A 27,574-nucleotide genomic window follows, 5' to 3' on the forward strand; every position below is an offset into this window, starting at 1 on the left:
AGTGTTGAATTCAGATGCTTCTTTTATCATGTTGGTTACGTTTAAATGGAAGTTTACTAGTGGAATCAATTAGAACAATTTACAATTGAAGGAGTTAATCACATTGATTCAGAGCAACAGAAACTCACTTTGGACAGATCAAAAGCCATAGAACCACCAAGGGCAAATGTCATAACACTAGCTACAAAATTTTTGTAAGAAGCTAAAAAAAGTATATACTTGTCGATTTGTTTGCTAAACAAACTCGCACTCAAACAGGAACACCCAATCTTCTAATGATAGTTTTTCCCAGGCCTCGAAAGAACCACCGACCATCCTGCAATCAAATTTGAAAGTTCAGTATGTCAGAGGGAAAAACAAAATGGAAGGGGAAAATGGTTTTCTACAGAAAGGAAAGGGCGGAGGAAGGGAGGGTGGGAGCAAAGAAGGGAACAAGAAATCAAAATGTAACAAAAAGGTGGATGATTTACAACTTTCAAAGGAAAATCTTCAATGGCTTATCTCTGAGAGTTATTTGAATTATGAAACATTAAAAGTTTTATGAGCTCTTACCATAAGTAACTTTACCCAACTATCAGTTGTAACATCTAAAAGAAAATTACTTGATTACCATGACATCAACTCATCACCATTTTTATTGTCAGAAAACATGTGCAACAATCTAAACGACTATAAGAAAAAGGCACTTGCCTTTGAAAATGTTTCTTCTTCTCTTGTGACTGTAAGATCCTCTCGTCAATTGTATCCTCGATAACAAATCTCACAATCCTAGTAATGAGAAGACAAAAATAAGACACATTCAAGGGCAAAAAATACAAGAAATGCAAAACACACCTGACCGGTTTATGTTGCCCTATTCGATGAGCTCTATCTTGGGCTTGCTGCTCTATAGCAGGATTCAAGCAGGAATCCATCAAGAAAACCTAGCATAGGTCAATAGATGAGCCACATATCTTGACATGTATCATGCACTTATTCAATAGATAATTACAAGTCATAATTCTATCCTGAGCTGGTTCTTTAAGTGCAGAGAGAAGTGAAGTTGAAATATATCAAATGAACAAAATAACAGGAGATCTGAAGAGCAACAGGAATGCAACACTAGATATGCACAAGCCTTTGGCATCTGAAATGGTTATCAGAGTCTGCATTCACAGAGAAAGAAAGTAGATCCCTTACATGTGATGCAACTGTAAGATTGAGGGCAACACCTCCAGCTTTAAAGCTCATAAGAAATATCCTGCAATCTGGATCCTCAATAAATCTGGTAATTGCAGCATCTCTTGCAGCAATAGACATGGATCCAACTAACTGAACACATTTGATGCCTGACTGCATGCCGTATATACACAAGACAAGCTTATTTTGTTACAGATTGAAAAAAAAAGGAGCTAGAGAAAAGTATCTTTATATCTTACTTTCTGAAGAGAATACTGTATTAGATCCAAAAACGATGCGAACTGGCTGAAAACTATTCCTTTTGCAGAACCATCTCTTTCAACCATGAACCTAATTTCTTCCCTCTACATTCAACAAAAAGTAGAAATGAGCATCAAGCATGTAATTAGCAGACCCCATCACTTTAAACTCATAATGGAGTCCCATACTATCAAAATAGAGGTACTGTAGAAGGTAATTGCATACCAAAGCTTCTATTTTAGTGCTTGTCCGGAAATCATCAAGCTGTATTTTGTTCACTATACTTGAGGATCTAAACCCTTTGACAGTTGGTTTAGAATTCGAATCTCCCTTACCATTATATGTACTGGAGTCATCAGTTAGGGGTTTAGAACACGAAGGGCATGACACTTCTCCCATACTTCCAGTTTTGTCTAAAAAACACGTCTTGCAAAACACATGCCCACAAGAAGTAACCTGCAACAATCAAAAGAGGTGCACAGTTCAAAGAAGACTGTCTAATGAATAAGGACAATGTAGCACGCCACCACAAGAATTTATAGAAGCATTTTTAGATGTTCAAAGGATACTAAAAGTGTTGAATTTGACAAGATTAATGTGAACTAGTGTGAACATTTGAAGCCTCCTTTTAGAAAGAAATTGGTAGATGCATTTTTCATGCATTTACATTGCATGTTCACACTTAATATGATGTCATGCATGACATTATTAAGGCAATTTTCCTTCTATAAATAGCAAGGGTTTTGTTCATTTGAAATCATCTGTCACTTGCCTTCTTATCTCTAAGGCATTTGAATCTTCTTTTTCTCTTGTAGTATTTCACTTGTATTTTTGGAGTGAAATAAATTTGAGTTGATTGTGTCTGAGGACTAGGCAAAAATTAAATTTTGCCGAACCTCGTTAATATCTGGTGTTCATTTTATTATTGTCTCACTTACTATTTATTAGCTACCTTTAAATATAGTAGTTGTGATTTAATCACTCTCTATATATTCGGCTTCCGCAATAATTAGTATCAGAGCCAAGGTTCTATCTTAGTATGTTCTGTGGTTGCAACATAGTTTGAACCTCCACATCAGAAAAGAATTACTTTGGTGTTCAGTAATGTCAGCAAATAAATAGTATCTGTAGCAAAATGGGAGATAATAAAAATAAAGAGTCCACATCGGGTGTCAGTAATACGTCGTTGGCATCTTCGCTTATGACAAGAATTATGTCAGAGGTGAAATTTGCAGTTGAAATTTTTGATGGGTCAAGACATTTCGGGATGTGGCAAGCTGAGGTTCTCGATGTCCTTTTTCAACAAGGGCTAGATATTTCCATAGAAGAAAAGAAACCAGACAATATCGGAGAAGGAGATTGGAAGATTATCAACCGCGTTGCTTGTGGTACCATTCGATCTTACCTCCCAAGAGAACAGAAGTATCCATACACAAAAGAAACTTCTGCAAGTAAATTGTGAAATGCGCTGGAGGATAAATTCTTGAAGAAAAACAGTCAAAATAAACTTTACATGAAAAAAAGATTGTTACGCTTCACATATGTTCCTGGTACTACAATGAATGATCATATCACCAGCAGAATATGGACGTGACTTTTAGTGATGGAGATATGGCCTTAATGTTATTAAGTTCACTTCCCGATGAGTACGAGCACCTCGAAACAACTCTACTTCATGGGAATGATGATGTATCTCTCAAATAAGTTTGTTCTGCATTATACAGCTATGAACAAAGAAAGAGAGAAAAGCAAAAAAGTGGAGAAGGAGAAGCACTGGTTGTGAGAGGTCGTTCTCAAAATCATATGAGAACGAAGAAAGGAAGATCCAAGTCAAGATCCATACCTAGCAAAGATGAATGCGCCTTTTGCCGAGAAAAAGGGCACTGGAAGAAAGACTGTCTAAAGTTGAAAAACAAGGCCAAACCTAACAATGGGAAGGTTGTCATGGATTCAAATATAGCTGATTGTGACGATTCTGATTTCTCACTAGTTACAACTGATCCATTCAAACTATCTGACATATGGCTAATGGATTCAGCTTGTAGTTATCATATGTGTCCCAACAGGGACTGGGTCATTGATTTTCAAGAAGGGGAATATGAAGTTATTCACACCGCGAATAACAATCCTCTTACCGCATATGGTATTGGTTCAATCCGATTAAGGAACCATGATGGATTGATCAGAACATTAACAGATGTTCGATACGTATTGGAATTGAAGAAAAATCTCATTTCTGTAGGAGCCCTAGAGTCAAAGGGGCTCAAAGTCGTTGCAGAAAATGAGATAATTTGAATATGCTCCGATGCACTAGTGGTAATGAAGGGAATTCGGCGAAATAATAACATGTACCACTATCACGGTAGTACAGTTATTGGGAAAACAACAGTGACATCTAGTGATGACAAGGAGGCAGAAGCAACCAAGCTATGGCACATGCGCTTGGGACATGCTAGAGGAAAATCCTTGAAGATTTTATTAGATCAAGGATTGTTAAAAGGAATAAAGACTTGCAATTTGGAGTTTTGTGAGCATTGTGTCAAGGGAAAAAAGACAAGGGTTAAATTTGGAACAGGAATCCATAATACTAAAGGTATTTTGGATTATGTTCACTCTGATATTTGGGGTGCTTCCAAAACACCTTCATTAGGTGGGAAACACTATTTTGTAACCTTTATTGATGACTTTTCCCGGAGAGTGTGGGTGTATACTATAAAAACCAAAGATGAGGTGCTGGGAATTTTTTTCAAATGGAAGGCGATGATAGAGACTCAAACAGGCAGAAAGATAAAGTGTCTCCGAACAGATAACGGTAGAGAATACAAAAATGATCTTTACAATAAGATTTGTGAAGATGATGGCATTTTGAGACATTTCACCGTCAGAAATACACCACAACAGAATGGAGTGGTAGAACGCATGAACCGGACTTTGCTGGAGAAGGTTCGGTATATATTGTCCAATGCTGGCTTGGGCAAAGAATTTTGGGCTGAGGCAATAACATATGCATGCCACCTCATTAATCGCCTACCATCTGCCGCTATTGGTGGCAAGACACCATTTGAAAAATGGTATGGAAAACCTGCTGAAGATTATAATTTTTTACATGTGTTTGGCTCAATTGCATATTATCATGTGAAAAAGTCAAAATTGGATCTGAGAGCAAAGAAAGCTATATTTATGAGGATTACTTCTGGAGTCAAAGGATACCGATTATGGTGTCTAGAGACAAGAAAAATTATATTCAGAAGAGATGTTACCTTTGATAAATCTACCATAACAGATAAAGTGACAGTTGAAGATGTCAAACAAACTGATGGTACTTCAAAGCAGGTGGAGTTTGAGGGAAAATTAATTTTTCCAACACAGGGAGAAAACGAGGAAACAATAGAAGATTTTCCCCTAGAAGAAGAGTCAGTGGAAGGAGAGATTCCAACTCAGGAACCCCAACAGCAACTTGAATCAATAGCAACCAGCAAGCCAAAAAGAACAATAAAGAAACATGTTCGTCTCATAGAGACGGTGGCTTGTGCAGCCTCAATTATAGCTGATGGTGTTTCTACCACTTATAAAGATGCAATCCAAAGTTCAGAAGAAGATAAGTGGAGGATTTCCATGAATGAAGAAATACACAGTCCCTTCATCAGAATCGCACATGAAAATTGGCCAATCTCCCGAAGGGCAAGAAAGCAATTGGGTGCAAATGGGTATTTGCAAAGAAAGAAGGATTTCCTAACCAAGAAGATGTTCGCTACAAAGCAAGATTGGTGGCCAAAGGGTACACTCAAAAGGAGGAAATTGATTACAATGAGGTATTTTCTCCAGTTGTGAAACACTCCTCCATTAGAGTTTTGTTGGCTTTGGTAGCACAATTGAATTTGGAACTAGTTCAGTTAGATGTAAAAACTGCATTTTTACATGGAGACTTGGAAGAAGAAATCTATATGACTCAGCCAGAAGGATTCAAAGTTGCTGAAAAGGAAAATATGGTGTGCAAACTTGAAAAATCGTTGTACGGATTGAAACAATCTTCTAGACAATGGTACAAACGATTTGACAAGTTCATGTTACGGCAGAAGTACAGAAGAAGCAAATACGATCATTGTGTGTATTTGCGTAAGCTTGAAGACGGATATTTCATATATCTTCTCCTATACGTTGATGATATGTTGATAGCTTCCAAAAGTCAAGAAGAAATTGAGAAGTTGAAGATTCAACTAAGAAAGGAGTTTGAGATGAAGGATTTGGGTAAGGCGAAGAAAATTCTTGACAATGGAGATAAAAAAAGATAGACATTCAGAAAAACTCTATCTATATCAGAAAGAATACTTGAAGAGAGTAATAGATCGATTTGGCATGAATGAGAACACAAAGTCGGTTAGCACTCCTCTTGCTCCTCACTTTAAGCTTAGTGCTTCTATATCGCCGAAGAATGAAGCTGAACGAGAGTATATGTCAAGAGTGCCATATGCAAATGCCGTTGGTAGCTTGATGTATGCAATGGTTTGCATAAGACCTGATATTTCAAATGTCATCGGAGTTGTAAGCAGGTATATGCATGATTCAGGAAAGGAGCATTGGCAAGCTGTGAAATGGATTCTACGGTATATTTGTAATACTGTAGATGTTGGATTGATTTTTGAGCAGGAAGATAGTCAGTATCTGGTTGGATATTGTGACTAGGATTATGCGGGTGATTTGGACAAGCGTAGATCAACTATTGGTTATGTTTTCACTTTTGCAAATGCACCAGTTAGTTGGAAGTCTACTTTGTAGTCAACGGTTGCTTTGTCTACTACTGAGGCAGAGTACATGGCAATTACGGAGGCTGTAATGGAGGCAATTTGGCTTCAAGGGTTGCTTAGAGATCTTGATATTGGCCAAGAAAGCATCACACTATTTTGTGATAGTCAGAGTGCTACCCAATTAGCAAAGAACGAAGTTTATCATGCAAGGACGAAGCATATTGATGTTCGATATCACTTTGTACGAGATATTATAGAAGAAGGTGGAGTCATGGTGCAGAAAATTCGGACTACGGACAACCTTGCCGATATGCTAACAAAAGTAGTGACTGCGATCAAGTTTCAATATTGTTTGAACTTGATCAACATTGTTGAACTTTGAAGATTGAAGTTGAAGACACAATCAAAATTTATCAGTAAGAGAAAATTGCAAAAGTAGACTCTTGCCAAGGTGGAGATTTGTTGAATTTGACAAGATTAATGTGAACTAGTGTGAACATTTGAAGCCTCCTTTAAGGAAGAAATTGGTAAATGCAATTTTCATGCATTTACATTGCATGTTCACACTTAATATGATGTCATACATGACATTATTAAGGCAATTTCCCTTTTATAAATAGCAAGGGTTTTGTTCATTTGAAATCATCTCTCACTTGCCTTCTTATCTCTAAGGCATTTGAATCTTCTTTCTCTCTTGTAGTATTTCACTTGTATTTTTGGAGTGAAATAAATTTGAGTTGATCGTGTCCGAGGACTAGGCAAAAATCAAATTTTGCCGAACCTCATTAATTTCTGGTGTTCATTTTATTATTGTCTCATTTACTATTTTTTAGCTACCTTTAAATATAGTAGTTATGATTTAATCACTCTCTATATATTCGGCTTCCGCAACAAAAAGTACTTCTGATATAATATCAGTGTCTATGGTACAATGCTGGAAAGAGAGTTCCTCAAATGCTCATCTTCATGAGGACTCCCGAAAAAAAAGGCCAAACTGGGGAGCTTTCATAAAAGGGATTGCATATCATCACCATTTTTCTCAAAAAGAACTAGAAAACATTTGATCTGAACGTTGGTTTAAAGAAAAAGTATTTTATATAATTAGTTCAACACAAGTAAATGGCATTTAAAGAGTGTACATACAATATTCAGGAATCGGGCTGACAATGAGCAATTGAAAGGTGCTTGAATGGCCAACAAAAGATAATATAGTAATGCCAAAAGGAGAAAGCTATCCACCATAAAAGTAACTCGCAATGCAACTAAGGCTCCACCAAATTAAACTTCAGCAAAATTTGATGTTTTCTGGATGTGCTTGTTCTTTATTTCTTTGTTTTTTATTCCCTCTTTTTCTTATTTTTTGGTTTGGGGATGGTGGAGACAAGAGGAGGAGGGGTAGAGGTGCACAAACTCACTACTGGACTTTCTACTTCATCGTGACATAAGCAACATGATTGCTCAACACTGCCAGCATCTGTATTCCAACTAGCATAATATGTGTCAGAGTATTCCACAAGGTAAGGATGATCAACTGCCTGCCAATTAAAGAAAGACGTTAGCCAGACATTTGCCACAACCAAATTTGCCTGAAGACCCGTAATAAGACAAATACACATATGTTGTGAAAAGTCAAATTGCGTGTTTTAGCTGTTTAAACTGTTACTTTCTCATGAGCATATCATTCGAGAGGCAAGTACAGAAGAAGCAAAAGAAAAAATGAGCTCATGTATAAGGGAGGTAATAGTACATAATACCTGGGCCAAGCATAATAGAAGGGAAAGAAACTAAAAGCAGCCGCTTCAAATTTAAGTTCACAAAAGAAAAGAATAAAGGACTATCACAAAAGATTTAGCTTTGACATAAGATAATTTAAGCAAGTAAATATGTTTAATAACCTTCACCAGTCGTGTGATAAGCTGGATGGTACACTGTACATCAAATAAGTCTTCCATAGTCCAATCTTTACACCGATTTTACATTTGGTCCAGTGCCAGATTAATTCCTGAGGTTACATAAATCCCTTGACCAAATTGTATTAACTGTCCATTATTATCGTCCAAATATGCATCCACTCATAAAATTTACCAATCCAAGACTTCATTAAACTAAAACAATGTAATATGTAGTGATGAAATTATAACGAGAAAATGTTTATATAATAATTACAGCAGAAAATGGAATAAGAAACAGAAGATGAAATTATAAAAGAAGCTGCAGAACAATCATATACACGCACACATAAGAAATCAATGAAGTTCACTCAAAGGTAATGGATTCAAGCAACTTGAAGGCAAACTTCCTTGAATAACAATGTTAGGATCGAAACCCGGGTAGTGCGAAATTTAGCCAAACAACGGTATAATGACAATAACAAATACAATGGAAGTTGATAACAACAGCAATTAAAGCATATAAAGAAGACACAAATTTAACGTGATTCGGTCAAAGTGACCTACGTCCACAAGCGGAGAGGAGCAATTTTACTATACCAATAAGAGTACAAAATTAGAGTAAATACTCTAATTAATCCCAAATACCCTAAGAGAATAACCTCACAAGATCACTCCAAAGAAAGGGTTCACACAAGTGCTTCCCAACGCTAACTCTCGTACAAAACACTCTTAATAAAGAAGGAAAGGAAGAAACAAGAAATGAAGACTCAAGTCTTGTTGGTGTGTCTAAAATGAACTAATGGCCTTCCCTTTTATATGCAAAAATGTCTTAGTCTCTTAGGTGTAAAAGAAGAGATACAACTTGTGCAAATGATGTTCACCACACAATGCAATATTTTGGGGTCCCAAAGAATATTGTCAACAAAGTCTATACTTTGCAAATATGCTTATACTTATGTGAGATGGACCCCATTAGCTAAAATATTGGTCATATTACAAATCTCCTCCTTGGCCTATTTTTGGATGATATAGTAAGTTTGCTCCACCTTCTCCGCAAAAGCCCAAATGGGCATATGTCAAAATTTAATGCCATCAAAATCAGACAAGTCAATTGTTTGATTTTGTTTTATATCCTAGTCTGATCTATAATATCCTTGCTTAACTTTTTATTGCTTTCAACATGTTCATGTGTATTCTTGTTTGTAATACGACCAATATTTTGGCTAATGGAGTACATCTCACATAAGCATAAGCATATTTGCAAAGTGTACACTTTGTTGGCAATATTCTTTGGGACCTCAAAATATTGCATTGTGTGGTGGACACCATTTGCACAAGTTGCATCTCTTCTTTTACACTTAAGAGGCCAAGACATTTTTGCCTATAAAAGGGAAGGCCATTAGTTCATTTTAGACACACCAACAAGACTTGAGTCTTCATTTCTTGTTTCTTCCTTTTCTCCTTTATTAAGAGTGTTTTGTATGAGAGTTAGTGTTGGGAAGCACTTGTGTGGACCCTTTCTTTGGAGTGATCTTGTGAGGTTATTTTCTTAGGATATTTGGGATTAATTAGAGTATTTACTCTAATTTTATACTCTCTTTTGTACTCTTATTGGTATAGTGAAATTGCTCCTCTCCGCTTGTGGACGTAGGCCACTTTGACCGAACCACGTTAAATTTGTGTCTTCTTTATGTGCTTTAATTGCCGTTGTTATCAACTTCCATTGTATTTGTTATTGTCATTATACCGTTGTTTGGCTAAATTTTGCACTACCCGGGTTTCTGATCCTAACAAATTGGTATCAGAACCAGATCTAACTGGGTTTGTTTCAGTAGCCAAAATGACTCTAACAAAGACCTATGTTGAGAAATTTGACCGAAGTGCAAACTTCGGAATGTGGTAATTAAAAATGGAAGCTATCCTAATTGAGGATGGCTTAGACTTGGCGTTGCAAGGAAAGGAGAAGAAGCCAGATAAAATGACGGACGAGGAGTTTGTCATCATAGATAAAAAAGGCAAAATCATGTATCATCTTAAATCTCTCGAATGAGGTTTTACGTGAAGTTTCTATAGAAACCACAGCCAAAGGTATGTGGGAAAAATTAAAAACCTTATATATGAAGAGGACGGTGGAAAATAGATTTTTACTTGAAGCAGAGGCTTTATACAATTCGTATGGGTAAAGGTACATTTATTCTCTCTCATCTTGACACCTTTGATTCCATTCTTATGGATTTGAGTAATATAGATGCTGAAATTAAAGATGAGGATCAAGCCGTATTACTGCTTTGTTCTCTATCCTCATCCTTTAAGCATACGAGAGATACTATCTAACAGTCAAACCCAATTAAGAAGAAAGAAAGGTCAAATCAAATACACGAAGCAATTAGTCCATAACAAGCAACAAGACTTGAGACAAACTAATTAACTATCAAAGGCAAGAAGAGAAAATTGGAAAGATATTGTAGACACAAAGGTCTGGGGAGGATCATGTTGACCAAATCATGAGGGATGGGAGGGTAATACATAGGAGTAGGGACAAGTCAAGAAAAAGAAAGTCGGAGGACGGCAATCTGTGATGGGAGGAAGTTGATGGAAAGAAGAAAGATGAAAAGAAGTTGAAAGAAAAAGAATGAGAAAATGAACGGTTTTCTCTTATCAATTCATATCCAAGGAGCAAAATACCATTCACTCTAATCTGGAGGGATTGTATAATCTCCCCCTCTATGAGTATTTCTATCCAGTGATTCTGGATGACTTATCCTAATCTGGCCTTGATCTCTGATGCTGATCATTTGTATAATAATTCTATCAGGTCCAGTTTGAAAGCTTATTCCACTTATCAAATGACCTTGCATGACGAAGGATAAAACATGCTTCTACTATTTGCACTAAACACCATGAATCCAATAAAAAATGGATAAAGTTGATTTAGAAAGTTTTAGTACTGAAAACACCTCGCAAAAAAATGAATCAAGAAAGAGAGTGAAATCAGAAATAAACAAGTAGATGAATGCAAGAACCCATTACAATTATCAAGAACGTTTAAGGTTCCACGCATGTCAAGCATTTATACAACACAGTCTTGGTACCTGCTGTAGGCGTGTGAACATAGCAAGCAAGTTATTTCTTTGAGTTCCAGCCCGATCATATCTGCACAAAAGACAACACGAGAAAAAATACAGTTAGAAATAACAATATCCTCGTTGTACTTTTTGTAGGCAAGGTAATGACACAAATGATTGAGAATTTTACGGGAAGAAAAAAGATGTGTAAGATCTTAAGTATTTAGTATACCAGGATACTAATCCAATATGTTCCAGAACTACTTTAGAACAAATAATTGTAGGAAGAACATTCCATGCAAGTTATGCATAAGACAAGAAAACGGAATATGCAACCAAAAAAAGGAAAAAATGAGCCAGCCCCATGAAATAAATTCTATGGAAACACTACTTCAGTGTAAACAGCAAATTTGTGGAGCAAGAAACAAGCTGAGTGAACTTGCAAGCAAAAAGAGCTCGAGTTTGAGTATAAAAATATCAGAGAAATAGCATACCTATCCATCTTTGACATGGCTTCTTCGCACAGTGATATGTAGTAGTCTTTTTCATTGTCATCCAAAGAATCTTTTCGCAGAGTAATCTGAACCCAAAAATAAGTAACAAGCTCCACCCATGAGAAGATTATATCAAATTGAACCACACGGCATTAGTGTAAGACAGAACTTACAATCTTCGGGGGAAGTGCAAGCTCAGCAGCTCTCTCCTTTTTGGTACGTTTTAGCAATAGGTTTTTCAGAATTTTGTGCTTCAACAAAACCATCGCATCTCTACCAGCCCCATTGTATTTAATCTTTCTTAAAGGTCTTGCGATACACTAGAAAGAGAAGATGTTTCAACTTTACCATGTCAGCATTAACACGAAGCGTCAAAAGTATGTATATTAATTATTAACTTACTTTCTTCCACCAGAGAAAATGGCGTGCACGGTTGTGGTGGCACTGTGGGCACTCAGTTGAGAAGCTGTAGTACATATAACATTTATCAAAGAACAGATTATAAAAAGTGATTTCAGACAGTTGTTGGACCATTTTCAATAACATTGGTTGAGAAGCAAAGAATAACATATATAAAGTAAAATAGAGTTTAGCCCTTGCATTTTTCACCCTCAAGGATAGGAATAAAGATTGTAAAGAAAAAACAGAAACTTATTGTCTACCTATAATCAAGTCCTCTGCAATCACAATCTTTGCAAAAGTAATAAGCATAAGGAATAACTTGTAAGAAACGGACCTGTGCAAAAGTAAAGAATTTAATCAACCTCACAACAATAGAAAGTTCTGGAAAAAGTTAAACCTGCAGATGTTAACTTACAAATGAGTACAGTTCTCCCATATGGTTCTGCAGGGATATACCAGTTAAGGCCCACTTGTAAGAAGATTCCAACGCAAAAACAGCTCTTGCCGTGTTGCAGCGTGCATCTTTTACATAATGAGCCTATGCCACAGAAGTGCAATCAGGTAAAAATGTTGCAGACAAAATGATTTTGTATCACAAAAAATTTAGGAATTCTACTCTCAGCGACTAGTTCTAATGACTAGAGCAGGCAGAAACTACAAATCACATGCAGTGTCGTTCAACATAGGAACCCAAACTACAATTGCAGATAAAATTTCACTTGATGAACAGTTAAGCAAAGCAATTAATTAACTTTGGGACAAAGATAAATTTCATGTTCTTATATTCGGCTAGAGTTTAATACCTAAAATATCATAGAGGTATATAGGTACACTCACCTACATTATTCAATAGTTAACTGCACACGTTTCATCATAACCACAGTAAGACTCTTCACATTTCGCATTCTAAGCACGTCTGGTTCTTACATGAAGAGGTTGCAGACGACCAAATGAACACCATATACAGGAAAACCAACTACATTATTCTCAAACCTCAGCTACTACAGACAAATAAGAGCTATGAGAGAATGCCAATTGAATAAAGCAACATATATATGAATGCAGGAGTATGTGAATGTATGACTTGCCTCATCCAGAATAATGCGATCCCACTTCACTGAATGTAACACGGACTTCCTCCTGGACACGTCTTCATCAGAACTGGCTGAATTATCAATAGAACCATTGTTGCTCCATTTTCCTGTCATGGTACTATGCCTCATGCCCTTTCTGCGACCTCTTTTCCGTATATCAGTCTCTGGGTCACTGTCAGTCTTTCCTTTGCCTCCTTTAAGAACTGTTTTCTGGTCCAACATTTCTACCAGAGGTTTTAAGTTCTTACTCTGCTGTTTTGACGGCATCGTATACTTGCTATAGTCATCCTCAATGGTGGAGTAGGTAGTAATGACAAAATCATATTCCGCCAATTTGTGCATATGTTTCTCTCTGTCAGTGCCATGATAAACAAGAATTTTGTTGCTTCCTTTAGTGGTGCAATGATCAATCTCACTAAACCATTGCATCACACCAACCACAGGACACACAACAAGAGTTCCTTTGACTGCTGGGAATTTCTGGGAAGTACCGGGTGAAGATGACAATATACTGGAATCACTAGTTGTTTTCTGTAATTGGCGTTTAGCAAGCACAAGTGCTATGGCTTGAACAGTCTTCCCCATTCCCATCTCATCAGCAAGAATACCTCCTCTTGTTGCAGATTCTTCTTGCTTTAATGACCAAGCCAACCACTCCCTCTGGTACCTCAGCAGTGGCAAGGTCAAATTGGATGGTGGCTCGGCAGTTTCAGACACCAACACATTCTGATTATCCAAGTCTAAATCATCTGAATAATTTTCAAGAAGGCACATACTGTTTTCTTCTTCCCATGTCTCCCACATCAAAGCTGGTCTTTTCTTTTTTTTCCTCTCACGTTCCTTTTTCCTAACTTGTAACCTTACCAACAACCGATTCATCGCATACTTCACATAACGATGGCCATTTCCATTCCTTTGATCTTCTGGCAGCGAAAAGAATGGATTTTCAGATACATTGACAATTCCTAATTTAAAAAAATTGCATAATTAAAAGTCATAAGGAACTTGACACCAATAACATTAAAATAAGATAAAAGGATAAGAGTCCATTAAAAGATGCATTGCGTGCTCCCTAGGGCTTGCATGCCTATTGCTGGCATTGTATAAAGGCGTAGCATGTTGAACATACTTTCCATTTTGGGGCATTTCAGAATTCTCAAGGTATTTCAATTTACATGTCATTCTTTCAATTATTTTGGACATTTCAGTATGTTGAACATCATCCAATTTCACATAATTTTTCAAGAATTCAAGAAATGGGTTGCTTTGGAAGAAAACTTAAAAGAAAAGAACAAGAAGAATGAAGAAAATGAACCTGGAATTGAAGGATCCATTATATTCCTCGGGAAAGCAGAGAGAAATCAGAGCTTTGCAGAGAGCTAGTTGGGGAATTGTTGATCGTTTGTTATCACAGAGTGGTGAGAGAGCTAGTTGAAATGGAACTGGGACGTTGGGCGGGAAGGACTATTATATCGAGACAATTTGATTCATGCGTTTTCTAGCAAAATCATCCACCTTTTTTAAAGTTGCACGAATCTTTTCGGTGAAATTATATACACCCTCAAAATTTTACTTTAAGGGTGTGTTTGGTATAACCGAAAATGTTTTCCGTGGAAAATATATTGGAAAACAAGTAGTAATTTTATTCATTTTCGGTGTTTGGTACGCAAATTAAGGAAAATAATTTCTCAAGAGTATTCATAAATAATTTAGATACAATAAACATGAAGCCATAAACTTTCGAACCAACAACCTTCCGAACTCACAAATTTCATAAACTTCTGAACCGCTAAACTTTCGAAACCGCGAAATTTCGAACTCGTAAACTTTATAATTTCTAAACCCGTAAACTTCCAAATACATAAACCTCCGAACTCATAACTTTGGAACTTGTAAAATTTTGAACTTGTAAACCGAAAGATGAAAAACCTAATTTTGGATAGATTGAGGTCATTGGAGGCCGTTTGGTTATTGTTCTAGACGTTACAAGGTCGGGGAACTTCCCATTAGCGAGGTAAGTGAGATTTAAGCTTTGATGCTTGCTTTTCAAAACATGAAAATTATATTTTATCTGCCTGGTCCGTGTGTTGGGACGAGCGTGCGCTTGGCAAAATCGGTGGTCTTTGACCAGCCTCAAATATATATTATTTTGTTAAAAGCTGAAATTACTTAATAAGTGATTTGTGGTGTGGTGTGGCATAGCCTCGTGCTATGGCGTTGGGGCGTTAGAAATTATTTCTTCGCTGCCGTAATATATTTTGGGCATTGTGTATGCCGCCGTGATAGATTTGAGACATTGTGTATGCTGTCGCGGACTCGTTAGAGTGTTTGGTCAATTTTCTGGACTGCCGTTAATGACAAGTCCTTAGTATAGATTATGTTGAGATATATATAGTATTGTTGTTGAATAATTATTTGGAACTTATAAAGTAATTATATGGCGAAAGAATTTTTGTGCATATTATTTCTGTGCTCGTTGTGTGTTTGTATTTTCTAACACTTGTTCCAGGGCTATTCAAAGTGGCTGGTCAAGGATCTTACTGGGTTATATTTACGTATAACTCACTCCTTACCTGCATGTCCATGCAGATAGTGTTGCTGAGGACGAGGCTAGTGGCTAACGAGTTCGTTGAGTGGATTCTGTTGCTGAGGTGAGCCACCGCATTATTTGTGGAGGCCGCTATTTCAGCTCTACCTATCTTATGATTATTATTTCTTTCGGGTCTGCGTGCCTATCAGTTAAACTTCCATTACTCTATTAGCTGCTCCACGGTCTCAGTATGGAATTTGGGTTAGAGATCCATTGTTTGAGTGCTCATTAGAATTTATAAATAAATTATGGTTTTAGTTGGATAATTATTTCGTATTTAGTAATATTTAATGCGTTTGGACTTGTACGTGTTTCTCTCGGTGCTTATATAAAAGGTTAAGAGTACAAGAATTGGTCTGCTTGGTGGGTGGTGTTAGTTGGGTGCCAGTCACGTCTAGGGAGTAGTTTGGGACGTGACAAATGCCCTACTCATTAGATATTATCTCATATATTCAATATTAATTACTAATCTACCGCTAGAATACTTTTTATTTGGACATGGTTTTACTATTGTTACTTCTTATCGGTTGTATAAATGTCTATGTTGCATTTCCTTGGTAATAATTTCATTACTTGAATACTTTATTTGGATTATTGCTGTGAGAATGAGAAACTTTTCAGGCAATTTAACATGAGTACTTCATTTGGATATTTATTTTTGTAAAAAGAAGAAACATCTCAACTTATAAGCTTAAACCGAAATCCAAAATATCCAAACAGATTAATCCGAAATCGAACTTAAAAAATCCGATCCAATCCGAACTTATTTGGATTGGATTTGGATTGTCATTTTCTCAATCCGAAAATCAAAAATTCATACCGAAATTTTCATATCCAATTCAAACAACCCGATCGCTGACCCCTAATGCCAGTGCTCAACTTTACAAGGGTTGCGGAATTCTTTTATAAAGATGAAGATGCTTGTACACTTTCCAAAAATAACTTGAAAGCGTCGTCTCTATAGTGCTAATTGATCCTATTACAACATGAGAACTTCAAAAAGAAAAAACAGAAAGGAAAATGATGATGGAGGATAAGCCAAAGTCGTTTGGTTACCTATATATATATATATATTGTTAGAAGTAATCCCAATATTACATCTCACATTAACAGTAAGATGTCTGGTTACCATGTTTAGTTTTTATATTAATGATAGGGGATTTTTAGCTAGATATACTATATTAGAAACTTATTTACTATCTTTATTTAGATTCCTTATTAATTACTTTATATACCTATATTTACTAGATTTATACAACATCATAAAAAAGAGGAAATGCAACGTACCTTAAATATAGCGTATCAGTTACACATAATCCCCTACATTTAAGATTCTCTTCCTTTTTCAAAGGATTACAAAAAAATCTTCACTCTTTCTTTAACAATTATCCAAATTTGTACTTACCCACTGTAAAAACTCTCTCTTACCCACTAATACCCAAAATCTTTCTAACCGAAAAATCTCACTTACTCACTCCTCTTCCAAAGCTTTTGATATCCGATTTCACTCTTTCAATCATCCACTGTTATCCCCCCAAAATTGTAGATTATTTCCTCTTCCAAAGCTTTTGATATTCGATTTCTCTCTTTCAATCATCCAAAATCTCTTTCTAATTTTTACAATACAGGAGAAATTAAAAAATTTGCTCTACAATCAAGTTGTGGGTAAGTTGTGGATACAATACTAATATAATTATAATACTATTATATTAAATTTTTAGTGTAGAGTTGTGATTGAAACTTGAGGAAGATGAAGATCATAATTGTATCACAATTTTTCAGAAAATATATCGCGATTGTATTATAATTGTATATGTATCATAATTATTGCAGGAATTGTATTCCAAATGTATGATAACCGTATATTCATTGTATATTGTTACGAGCAGTTATAAATTCGTGACGAATTTCACAATTTGTATCACAAATATGATAATTATATATTAATTTATTAGTATTATATCAGGTATTATTTTGTGTATTAATGTACCAGATACAAGTTAGATACAATTATGTTTTAGGCATTGATATATCTGATACAATTCAACTACAATTATGATACAACTATCATACAATTTTGAATATTTTTTAATAATATAAAGTTGTCGTCAATGGCAAAGAGAGAAGATGGAGATTCTAGACGTAGATTAAGGGATTTTGATTTATTTACTTTTTTTAAAAAGGAGAGAGAAGGAGAGTAGGGAAAAAAAGGAAAGGATGTAATTGAATCCCTTAATTGAAGGCACTAATAATGGAGTGAGAGCCTTTTAAGAAGCAATGTATACAAGTTGTAAGAAAAAATTAGATACTTATTAAAAACTGCAAAAACATAGAAAACATAGGTAAATAAGTTTCTAATATAGTATAGCTAGGTAAAAATCCGTAATGATAGTCGCGTTACTGATGTGGTAATTCCCGTATTAGTTCTATAGACAAATTCAATATGAAATAGTAACATAACGCGTACCAGTAATAATTGGACAAAGTAAAATCTTGAATGGAATAAAGTTTTAAATTCTCGGACAAGTAAAGTTTTCTGGCCTGTTGTTGATATTTACTTGTTTATTCTTCATCCCGAGTCGAGAGTCTTTCGAAAACAACTTCTCTATCTCCTCATGTAGGGGTAAGGTTTTGCGTACATATTATTCTCTCCATACCTCACTTGTGGGATTTTACCGGATTGTTGTTGTAAACAATACAACAACAATAACATACCCAGTATTATCACATACCGTGAGGTCTGGGGAGGGTAGTGTGTACGCAGACCTTACCCCTACCTTGTGAGGATAGAGAGACTTTTTACAACATTATTAATTCTCTGCAAAAACCAACCATAGAGAGGAGAGATTGATATATCATATCTAGTAACTTTCTACGTGTCATATAACTTAAATTATACTAGTAACTTGTGTATTTACCCGCGCTTCGCGCAGTTGTAAAAAAATTTAAAATATGATTGAATATTAATGTCATAATTTTATAGTAAGAGAATCAATCTTCAGTAATGAGAAAATTTTATTAATTGTTTTAACATACTACATATAAAATTCTTTTACATCAAGAATCTATATGAAACCAACATTCCAGACAATATATGAAGCAAGTCATTTAATTCAATATTGAAAACTCTAAAATAAGTAGAAAATAAAAAATAATTAAAAAGAGAATGGTACAATAAAATTCATTAAGAAGATACCGATGGCACTGCCATTCTTCATTTGCCAATATCTATTGGACTTTTTTCCTCCGACATTATACTTCTTCTGATCTCTTCTTTATCTGCAATAGAAGAGATTATTATGAGAATAGAAGAAGGGAGTCCACATAACCAAAAAGTAGTTTTTTTCAAAAACTAAAAATATTTTCTTTAAAAATAATCTATATATACAACTTTATAGCTTCAATGAAGTTCACAACGTAAAAAGACTTTTATGTCGTTTAACTATATTTGAGTACTCTCAACTTACTATTTAAATAAACACATAGTCAACTCATCGACTAACTCACAATAGCAACATACAAGGAGGAAATACATTAGTAGCATGACTGGAGCGGGGCTAGAGTGCTGAGAGTGGGTTCGGCCGAACTTAGTAACTTTAGTTAGACCTCTGTATTTGTCTTAAAAATTCATTAACATGTACAAATTATTAATTTGAAACCCATTAATTTAAAGCAATTAAAATCCCGAACCCATAAACTTAAAATCCTGACTCTAACTCTCAGCATGACGTACCATAAAGACAGTTACAATACATCCACGAACTCAAAGAGCAGCTTTTATCGCAACAAACATATGATCTCAAATAATCTCCATACATCTCACAACATGAGACACAGGCCCTTTTTTTTTTTTGATAAACTGGACAATTTTATGAAACAACAGTTAGGGCGTACAATAGTTATGATCCTGGGGATCGTTACAAGAGGTTGATAATCCATCCATTGCATGCTCATTACCAACGTAAGCTAGAAGTCTACAGGCAGACATAGAGATAGTTTTTACATAAATATTTCCTCTCTTGTCCGCCAGCATCCTGGCCATGACATAGGGTGGGGGAGAAGACAAAAGACATATTTTATTGGAAGCAGTAAGGGTCTCTGCATGCTTTGCTAATAGATGAACTACTTCATTGCTTTATCTGAAGTTATGTTGGATCACAACCATGCCCATTCCGGATATTAACAACCTGCATGATTTAATTATAGAGTAGTAAGTGACACATCCATCGTTGATATAGGTAAATACCTGCGTTGCATCCGTTTCTATTTCCAAAGGATATAACTTCCTTTCCTGAGCTATGTGAAGCCCTAGGTAGAGACCGAGACTTAGGGTGTGTTTGGTATAACGAAAAATGTTTTCCGTGGAAAATATTTTCTTGGAAAATAAGTAGTAATTTTATTCATTTTCTGGTGTTTAGTACGCAAATTAAGAAAAATAACTTCTCAAAAGTATTCATAAATAATTTAGATACAATAAATATGAAGTCATAAACTTTCGAACCAACAACCTTTCGAACCCACAAATTTCATAAACTTCCGAACCGCTAAACTTTCGAAACCGCAAAATTTCAAACCCGTAAACTTTATAATTTCTAAACCCGTAAACTTCCAAACACATAAACCTCCGAACTCATAACTTTGGAACTTGTAAAATTTCGAACCTGTAAACCGAAAGATGAAAAAACTAAACCTGAAAATATATAAAATTAAAAAAAAAATTCCCGGGGGGAGGGGGAAGATGCAGAAAAACGAAAAAACAGAAATTTGAAATTACAAAAAAAAAATAAAAAAAAACTTTTTTTTGTGCGGGGTGGGGGCAGTGGGGTAGGGGAGGGGGTGAGTGGTGCAGAAAAAAAAACAGAAATTTAAAAATTACAAAAACAAAGTAAATTTTTTTTTTGTGTGGGGTGGGGGCAGTGGGGTGGGTGGTGCAGAAAAACGAAAAAACATAGACTTAAAATTACAAAAACAAAGTAATTATTTTTTTGCGGGGGGCGGGGGGCGGTGTAGGGTGGATGGTGACGGAAAAAAAAACTAAAATTTGAAAAAAAAAACCTTTTTGGTGAGAGGGGGTGAGGTTAGGTGGGTGGGTGTGAGGGTGAGGGATGGGTGGGTGAGGGTGGGAAGGTTGAGAAGGGGTTTTGAAAAATATTTTCCTTTCTTTTGATCAGAAAAATATTTTCCTACAATTGGAGAAAAATGAGTTCAGAAGGAAAATGTTTTCCAAAACATTTAAGCCAACCAAACATGAAAAAATTGAAAAATATTTTACGAAAAATATTTTCCTTCGCACCAAACACACCTTTATTCACTCGTTATTAGCACTTATACATTAGATTCCAAACGCGAAACAACAAAGTATCTACTGCCATTCAATCCAAAAAAGATTAATTCACATAGCTATTCCGTACAAACATTGGGAAAAAAAAAATTCATAAAATCAGTAGCATACTAGCAATTTCTAGAAGATGCTATATAAATCCTTATACTTTTACAAAATTAAAAATAAACTAAAAAGCATTACAAAGAACACAAAGAAGAATGGAAAAGCAACATACCTTGAATTGGATGCCATTTCTATGAATACACGGAGGCTCGACGCAAGAGTCGGCAAAGAAAGACTATAAATAATAGGAAGAGAGGAAAATCAATTAAGGTAATTAATTAACGTCTAAAGATGTGATTTTTCAGTTTTTTTTTTCTAAAGACCCGACTGTGAAGTAATGAGTATTAATGGGGAGTGAACGTGGGTAAATAAACAGGAAATATAATTGGCGTTACATTTGATAAAGCAATGGGTGTTTAATGGACGTTGAGATATAGAAATGGAAAAATAATTAATCACTTAGAAGGAGGAGAAAAAGTCTCAAAATGAAGGAAACAAAAAGCAAAAATCTGAGAAAAAAGATAAAGGTGAATCTTAGGAAATAAGACGTGACATGTCAAACATTATTTTTCGCTCTTCTCTCTATATATATATATATACATGGTAACGGATTTGGCCCTCTTTAGTTCTATTACTACAGACTTTATAATCTATTTTCAATATTACCCTGTTAGGTTAGTTTTATATATCCTGTAACAGAGCATTGTAGAGATATATTGAATGAAAATTTGAATTTTTACTTTTAATTTCTTTTTCTTTCTCGGAATTTCTCTTTTCAAGTGTCAAGCTACAATCGGTATCAGAGCCACTATTCCTACTCCAGTCTCCCGCTACCGTGTCTGATGAACCCATTGTCGAGAGCACGAAAGTTGTCGAGAGTACCGAAGATGACCTTCAGCCGATGGAGCTTTTGCTTCAGACATATAGTACAGAGCTTAATCGTAGAATTGATCAATTTGAAGTCCGGCAATTGCAACTCGATGCAATGCTTGCAGATAACTTGGAGAGAACTCGTCGAAGCTGTCACATAATAGAGCAATTGCTTAGTCGAACGGAAACCCAGTCGATGTTGGATCCGTACGCGTATCAGTACGACAGTGCAAATCCAAATTCCTATGACGGTACCAATATGGGTTCTGCTGGTGTGGAGTTTGTATACGATCAATATACGATCAAAACCGGTTTTGCCCTTCATGTATTTAGTCGAGATTGGAACATGATGGACCGAGGGTCGTCATCATAATATCGAGATGATATCCGAAGCCAGGTTATCGAGCTCAAGATTCAGGGACCGATCAATACCGAGCTCGAGCCAATACCGAGCTCGAGCCAAATATCGAGCTCGAGTCAATATCGAGCTCGAGATCCAGAGATCGACCAATACCAAAACCAACCAAGATCGAGCTAAGAGACAAAGAGCCGTTGTAGCCGCACCCGGGGAGAGAATCTCGGCGGAAATTAAGAAAAATCTAATTAACTAATCTATCATGGGATCCCCACTATATATTTTTAATTATATCCAAAGTAGGATTCCTCCACTATATGAAAGGTGCTATCATTTCTGTAAGGCATCCTATATTCAACATTGAGACATCAATACACTCTCACATTTCAAAGATTATTGATATTTACACAGATATATAGTAGAGATTATCCTCTTTTGGGCTTTGGACATTGATTAATCTTGTTTGTTTGTAAATCATTCTCTACTCAATTCGGTTTGTATTACATTCCTTTTTTACAGTCAATATTCGATATATTTCTACTTATTTTTCCGATTTGTACCAAGTTATATCACGTATCCTTAAAACTACATATAAATTTAACTATATCCGTTTTTCGGATAAACAGTTTGGCGCCCACCGTGGGCTAAGGATAATAGTGGTTATTTGGTATGAATCTTTGCAAAACACATCATTTTATACTTGCTCTTGGAAGTGTCTTTAATTTCAGGTTTAAAACGATGAACTCTCAATCAATGGCCCTACCTATTGACAACGAAGCTGGCCTTCAAGATGAGAACAACAACCTGACGACCGGAGATGAAAGGCCACTCGTCGATCCCGTTGGAACTCAGGCCGCAGATCCAATCGACGTTAATTCATATGTGGCCATCGAGGCGAACCAACGTTCCGACCCCGAAAACAACATCCATGGTGGAACTCGACCTGCAATTCGAAATACCCAAAATATTGAAGAAGACGGGATCAACCTGCGTATGATTTTTGAAATGTTACAAGCTCAACAGGTAGCAATAGCTCAGTTGCAGAGCCAAACCCAGACACCGAGCAGGGCCAAGCCCGGTCCATCCCGAGAAATCACCCACAAAACGGGCCCAGCTGTAGTAAGATCAAATGAACAAGAATCGAGGACTAATCCCAAAATTATTAAGATGTTAGAGGAACTGACAAAACGAATTGAGTCAGGAGAAAAGAGGATTGAAGCAAACGACAAAAAAGTAGAAACTTATAACTTCAGGGTTGATCAGATCTCGGGGGCACCACCGGTATTGAAGGGCTTGGATTCCAAAAAATTCATACAAAAGCCTTTCCCCCCGAGCACGGCTCCTAAACCGATCCCCAAGAAGTTTCGCATGCCCAAAATTCCTAAATATAATGGAACGACCGACCCCAACGAACATGTCACTTCTTACACATGTGCTATTAAAGGGAACGATCTAGAAGACGACGAGATCAAATTCGTACTATTGAAGAAGTTCGGGTAAACCCTGTCAAAGGGGGAAATGATATGGTATCATAATTTACCGCCTAACTCTATCGATTCTTTTGTAAAAGCACACGTCGGAGCCATAAAGGTTGAGACTAGGAAGTCGGACATTTTCAAGGTAAAGCAAAAAGATAACGAGATGCTAAGAGAGTTCGTATCTCATTTTCAAACGGAACGAATGGATCTACTACCGGTCACGGACGATTGGTCTGTACAAGCTTTCACTCAAGGACTGAACGAATGAAGCTCGATGGCTTCACGGCAGTTAAAGCAGAATTTGGTCGAGTACCCGACTGTTACCTGGGCCGATGTGCATAATCGATATCAATCGAAGATCAGAGCCGAAGACGACCAGTTGGGTTCTGGGTCCGCTATTAAAAGGGATGTCGACCGAGAACCAAGGTCGAACAGGGACCGATATCAGCCGTATAACGAAGATCGTAGGGGTAGCGAACCTACACGCAACTTAGTACGAGACAAAAGGAGAAGTGATCGAGGCCAAGGGTCTCGGGGGCTGATGAACAAAAATGGGTTCGACAAGCATATCGGACCTAAGGAAGCACCGCGGTTATCATAATATAACTTCAACATCAATGCATCCGCCATCGTGTCGGCTATCAGACGCATCAAAGATACTAAGTGGCCTTGACCTCTACAGTCTGATCCATCCCAGAGGAATCCCAATAAAATATGCAAATATCATGGCACCCATGGCCATAGAACCGAAGACTGCAGGCAGTTGAGAGAGGAGGTAGCCCGTTTATTCAATGAATGGCATCTTCGAGAATCTTTAAGTCACCGTGCCAAAAACCATTTCAAAAATAGAGATTTCAATAGACAAAACGAATAAGAAGATCCACAACACATCATCCACATGATCATCGGAGGGATCGACGTTCCCCAGGGACCGGTGCTTAAACGCACTAAGATGTCTATTGTAAGAGAAAAGCGATCTCGGACTCAGGATTACACACCTAAAGGGACCTTGTCCTTTAGTGACGAAGACGCGGAAGGAATCATGCAACCCCATAACGATGCACTGGTAATATTTGTACTTATGAATAAAACTCAAGTTAAATGTGTATAATCCAGGTAGTTCGGCCAACATCATTCGATCAAGGGTCATAGAGCAACTCAGTCTACAGGACCAGGTCGTACCCGCTACCCTGGTACTGAACGGATTTAATATGGCATGTGAAACTACTAAGGGCGAGATAATCTTGCCAGTAAACGTGGACGGGACCATCTAGGAAACAAAGTTCCATGTAATCAAGGGCGATATGAGATATAACGCCCTGTTCGGGAGGCCATGGATCCACAACATGAGAGCAGTGCCCTCAACCCTTCACCAGATTCTGAAATTCCCAACATCGGAGGGAATCAAAATGGTCTATGGGGAGTAACCAGCCACAAAAGAAATGTTTGCCGTCGATGAAGTGATTCTGATATCCTCACTATCATCGACAAATTGATCCGATTCGAAGGAGGAACAAGACATCAAATAGCAATCACAAACGTTAGCCTCAACCCAACTAGAGAATCAGAAGACTGATGAAGATGATGACTATGGGGTCACTTGATCCTTTGTGGTCCCCGATAATTTCGATGCTACCCAGTCAACGGTCTAAGAACTGGAGCAAATCATGCTAATCGAACATCTACCCGAGCGAAAGGTATACCTGGGCATGAGGTTAGATCCTGAGCTCAGGAAAAAGCTTATTCAATTTCTTATAGCTAACATGAACTGTTTCGGTTGGTCCCATCTTGACATAACAGGGATCCCACCGGAAATAACCACTCATATACTGAGCTTGGATCCAAAATTCCATCCGGTAAAGCAAAAAAGAAGGCCCCAGTCCGAGGTCAAACATGCCTTCATCAAGGACGAGGTAACCAAACTTCTTAAAATAGGATCCATTCGAGAAGTAAAATACCCCGAACGGCTAGCAAATGTGGTGGTAGTCCCTAAGAAATGAAACAAACTTAGAATGTGTATAGATTATAAGACTTGAACAAGGCATGCCCTAAGGATTCCTTTCCCTTGCCTAGTATCGATCGTATGATCGATGCCATGACCGGCCACGAGACTCACAGTTTTATCGATGCCTACTTTGGGTACAACCAGATACAGATGAACCCGGAGGATCAGAAAAAGACCTCGTTTATCACTAAGTACGCTACCTATTATTATAACGTAATGCCATTTGGTCTAAAAACTATCGGTGCAACTTATCAACGCCTAGTAAATCGAATGTTCGAAAAACAAATAGGAAAATCAATGAAAGTTTATATTAATAACATGTTAGTTAAGTCCCTGTGAGCAGAGGACCATTTAAAGCATTTGCAAGAAACTTTCAACGGACTAAAGGAGTACAATATGAAGCTCAACCCCGAAAAATGTGCATTCGGGGTTGGCTCAGGCAAGTTTCTTGGTTTCATTGTGTCCAACCGAGGAATCGAGATCCACCCCAATAAAATCAAAGCTATCGAGGACCTCACGGTAGTAGATAATGTGAAGGCCATGCAAAGGTTAACAGGGAGGATAGCCGCACTGGGACGATTCATTTTGAGATCCTCAGATATGAGCCACCAATTTTTCTCACTGCTTAAGAAGAAAAGCAACTTTGCATGGACTCCGGAATGCCAACAAGCTTTAGAAAAACTAAAGCGGTATTTATCGAGCCCGCCTCTGCTTCATACCCCAAAAGTGGACGAACAACTTTACTTGTACTTAGCTGTCTCGGAGATAGCGGTAAGTGGAGTCCTGGTTCGAGAAGAATGAGGTACGCAATTCCCTATTTATTATGGCAGTCAAACCTTAGGCGAGGCCGAAACTAGATATCCCCACTTAGAAAAATTAGCGCTCGCTTTAATAAGCGCCTCTAGGAAACTAAAATCATATTTCCAATGTCATCCGATACATGTTGTAACAACTTATCCTCTTCGAAATATTTTGCACAAACCCGAGCTTTTAGGTCGATTGGACAAATGTGCCATAGAAATTGGTGGATACGATATCGATTATCGACCCCGAACCGCTATCAAATCTCAAATCTTGGCGAATTTCGTGGCTGACTTTTCACCGGCCCTCGTAGCCGAGATTGAAAAGGAGCTACTGATAAAATCGGGTACCTTTTCGGGAGTCTGGACCCTTTTCACGGATGGTGCCTCGAACGCAAAGGGGTCCGAATTAGGCAATCTACTAAAAGCACCCACAGGTAATATAGTTAGACAGTCTATCAGAACTACAAAATTGACTAACAATGAGGCCGAGTATGAGTCCATGATTGCAGGTCCCGAACTAGCTAGAATCTTGGGAGCGTAGATCGTAGAGACTAAGTGTGATTCCCTCCTCGTGGTAAACCAAGTTAACGGGACTTTTGAAGTCCGAGAAAATCGAATGCAAAGGTACTTGGATAAATTACAGGTGACTCTACATCAATTTAAAGAATGGACTTTGCAACATATACCCCGAGAACAGAACAGCGAGGCCGACGTCTTGCGAACTTAGGTTCATCGGTCGAAGATGACGAATTCAACTCGGGGACTGTCATACAACTCATAAGATCGGTGGTCGAAGAAGGTCGCGCCGAGATAAACTCCACAAGTCTAACCTGGGATTGGAGAAACAAATATATAGAGTACTTCAAGAATTGGAAGCTTCCATCAGATCCAAAGGAATCGAGAGCTCTGCGCATAAAGGCAGCACGGTTCACCCTGTCCGAAGACGGAACGCTGTATAGAAGGACGTTCGATGGAC

General features: G+C 37.1%; 1 protein-coding gene and 1 long non-coding RNA gene across 5 annotated transcripts; both read right to left on the minus strand.

Annotated features, from left to right (window-relative positions):
- Positions 1-18: 18 nt before the first annotated feature.
- On the minus strand, positions 19-14,613 carry LOC104113252 (ATP-dependent helicase rhp16-like). Of its 4 annotated transcripts, none has more exons than XM_070181336.1 (15): positions 14,427-14,613; positions 13,106-14,034; positions 12,433-12,555; positions 12,278-12,351; positions 12,018-12,081; positions 11,789-11,935; positions 11,616-11,701; positions 11,149-11,209; positions 7,580-7,699; positions 1,645-1,875; positions 1,419-1,523; positions 1,180-1,332; positions 840-923; positions 691-768; positions 19-316 (listed from the first exon to the last, which is right to left on the minus strand). In XM_070181336.1, exons 1-14 carry the CDS (start codon positions 14,443-14,445, stop codon positions 736-738), a joined length of 2,229 nt encoding a protein of 742 aa, XP_070037437.1. In that variant the 5' UTR covers positions 14,446-14,613; the 3' UTR covers positions 19-316; positions 691-735. The 4 variants fall into 4 exon arrangements, with proteins under 4 accessions (XP_070037437.1, XP_070037436.1, XP_070037438.1 ...); XM_070181335.1 differs by having other exon boundaries at positions 835-923; XM_070181337.1 differs by lacking the exon at positions 840-923.
- A 4,905-nt stretch (positions 14,614-19,518) lies between these two features.
- On the minus strand, positions 19,519-21,796 carry LOC138895102 (uncharacterized). The gene is made up of 2 exons (XR_011409299.1): positions 21,260-21,796; positions 19,519-19,888 (listed from the first exon to the last, which is right to left on the minus strand). It is a non-coding gene; the product is annotated as an uncharacterized lncRNA (long non-coding RNA).
- Positions 21,797-27,574: the final 5,778 nt, after the last annotated feature.

This window comes from Nicotiana tomentosiformis, chromosome 7, assembly GCF_000390325.3.
Source record: "Nicotiana tomentosiformis chromosome 7, ASM39032v3, whole genome shotgun sequence".
NCBI classification, from domain to species: Eukaryota; Viridiplantae; Streptophyta; class Magnoliopsida; order Solanales; family Solanaceae; genus Nicotiana; species Nicotiana tomentosiformis.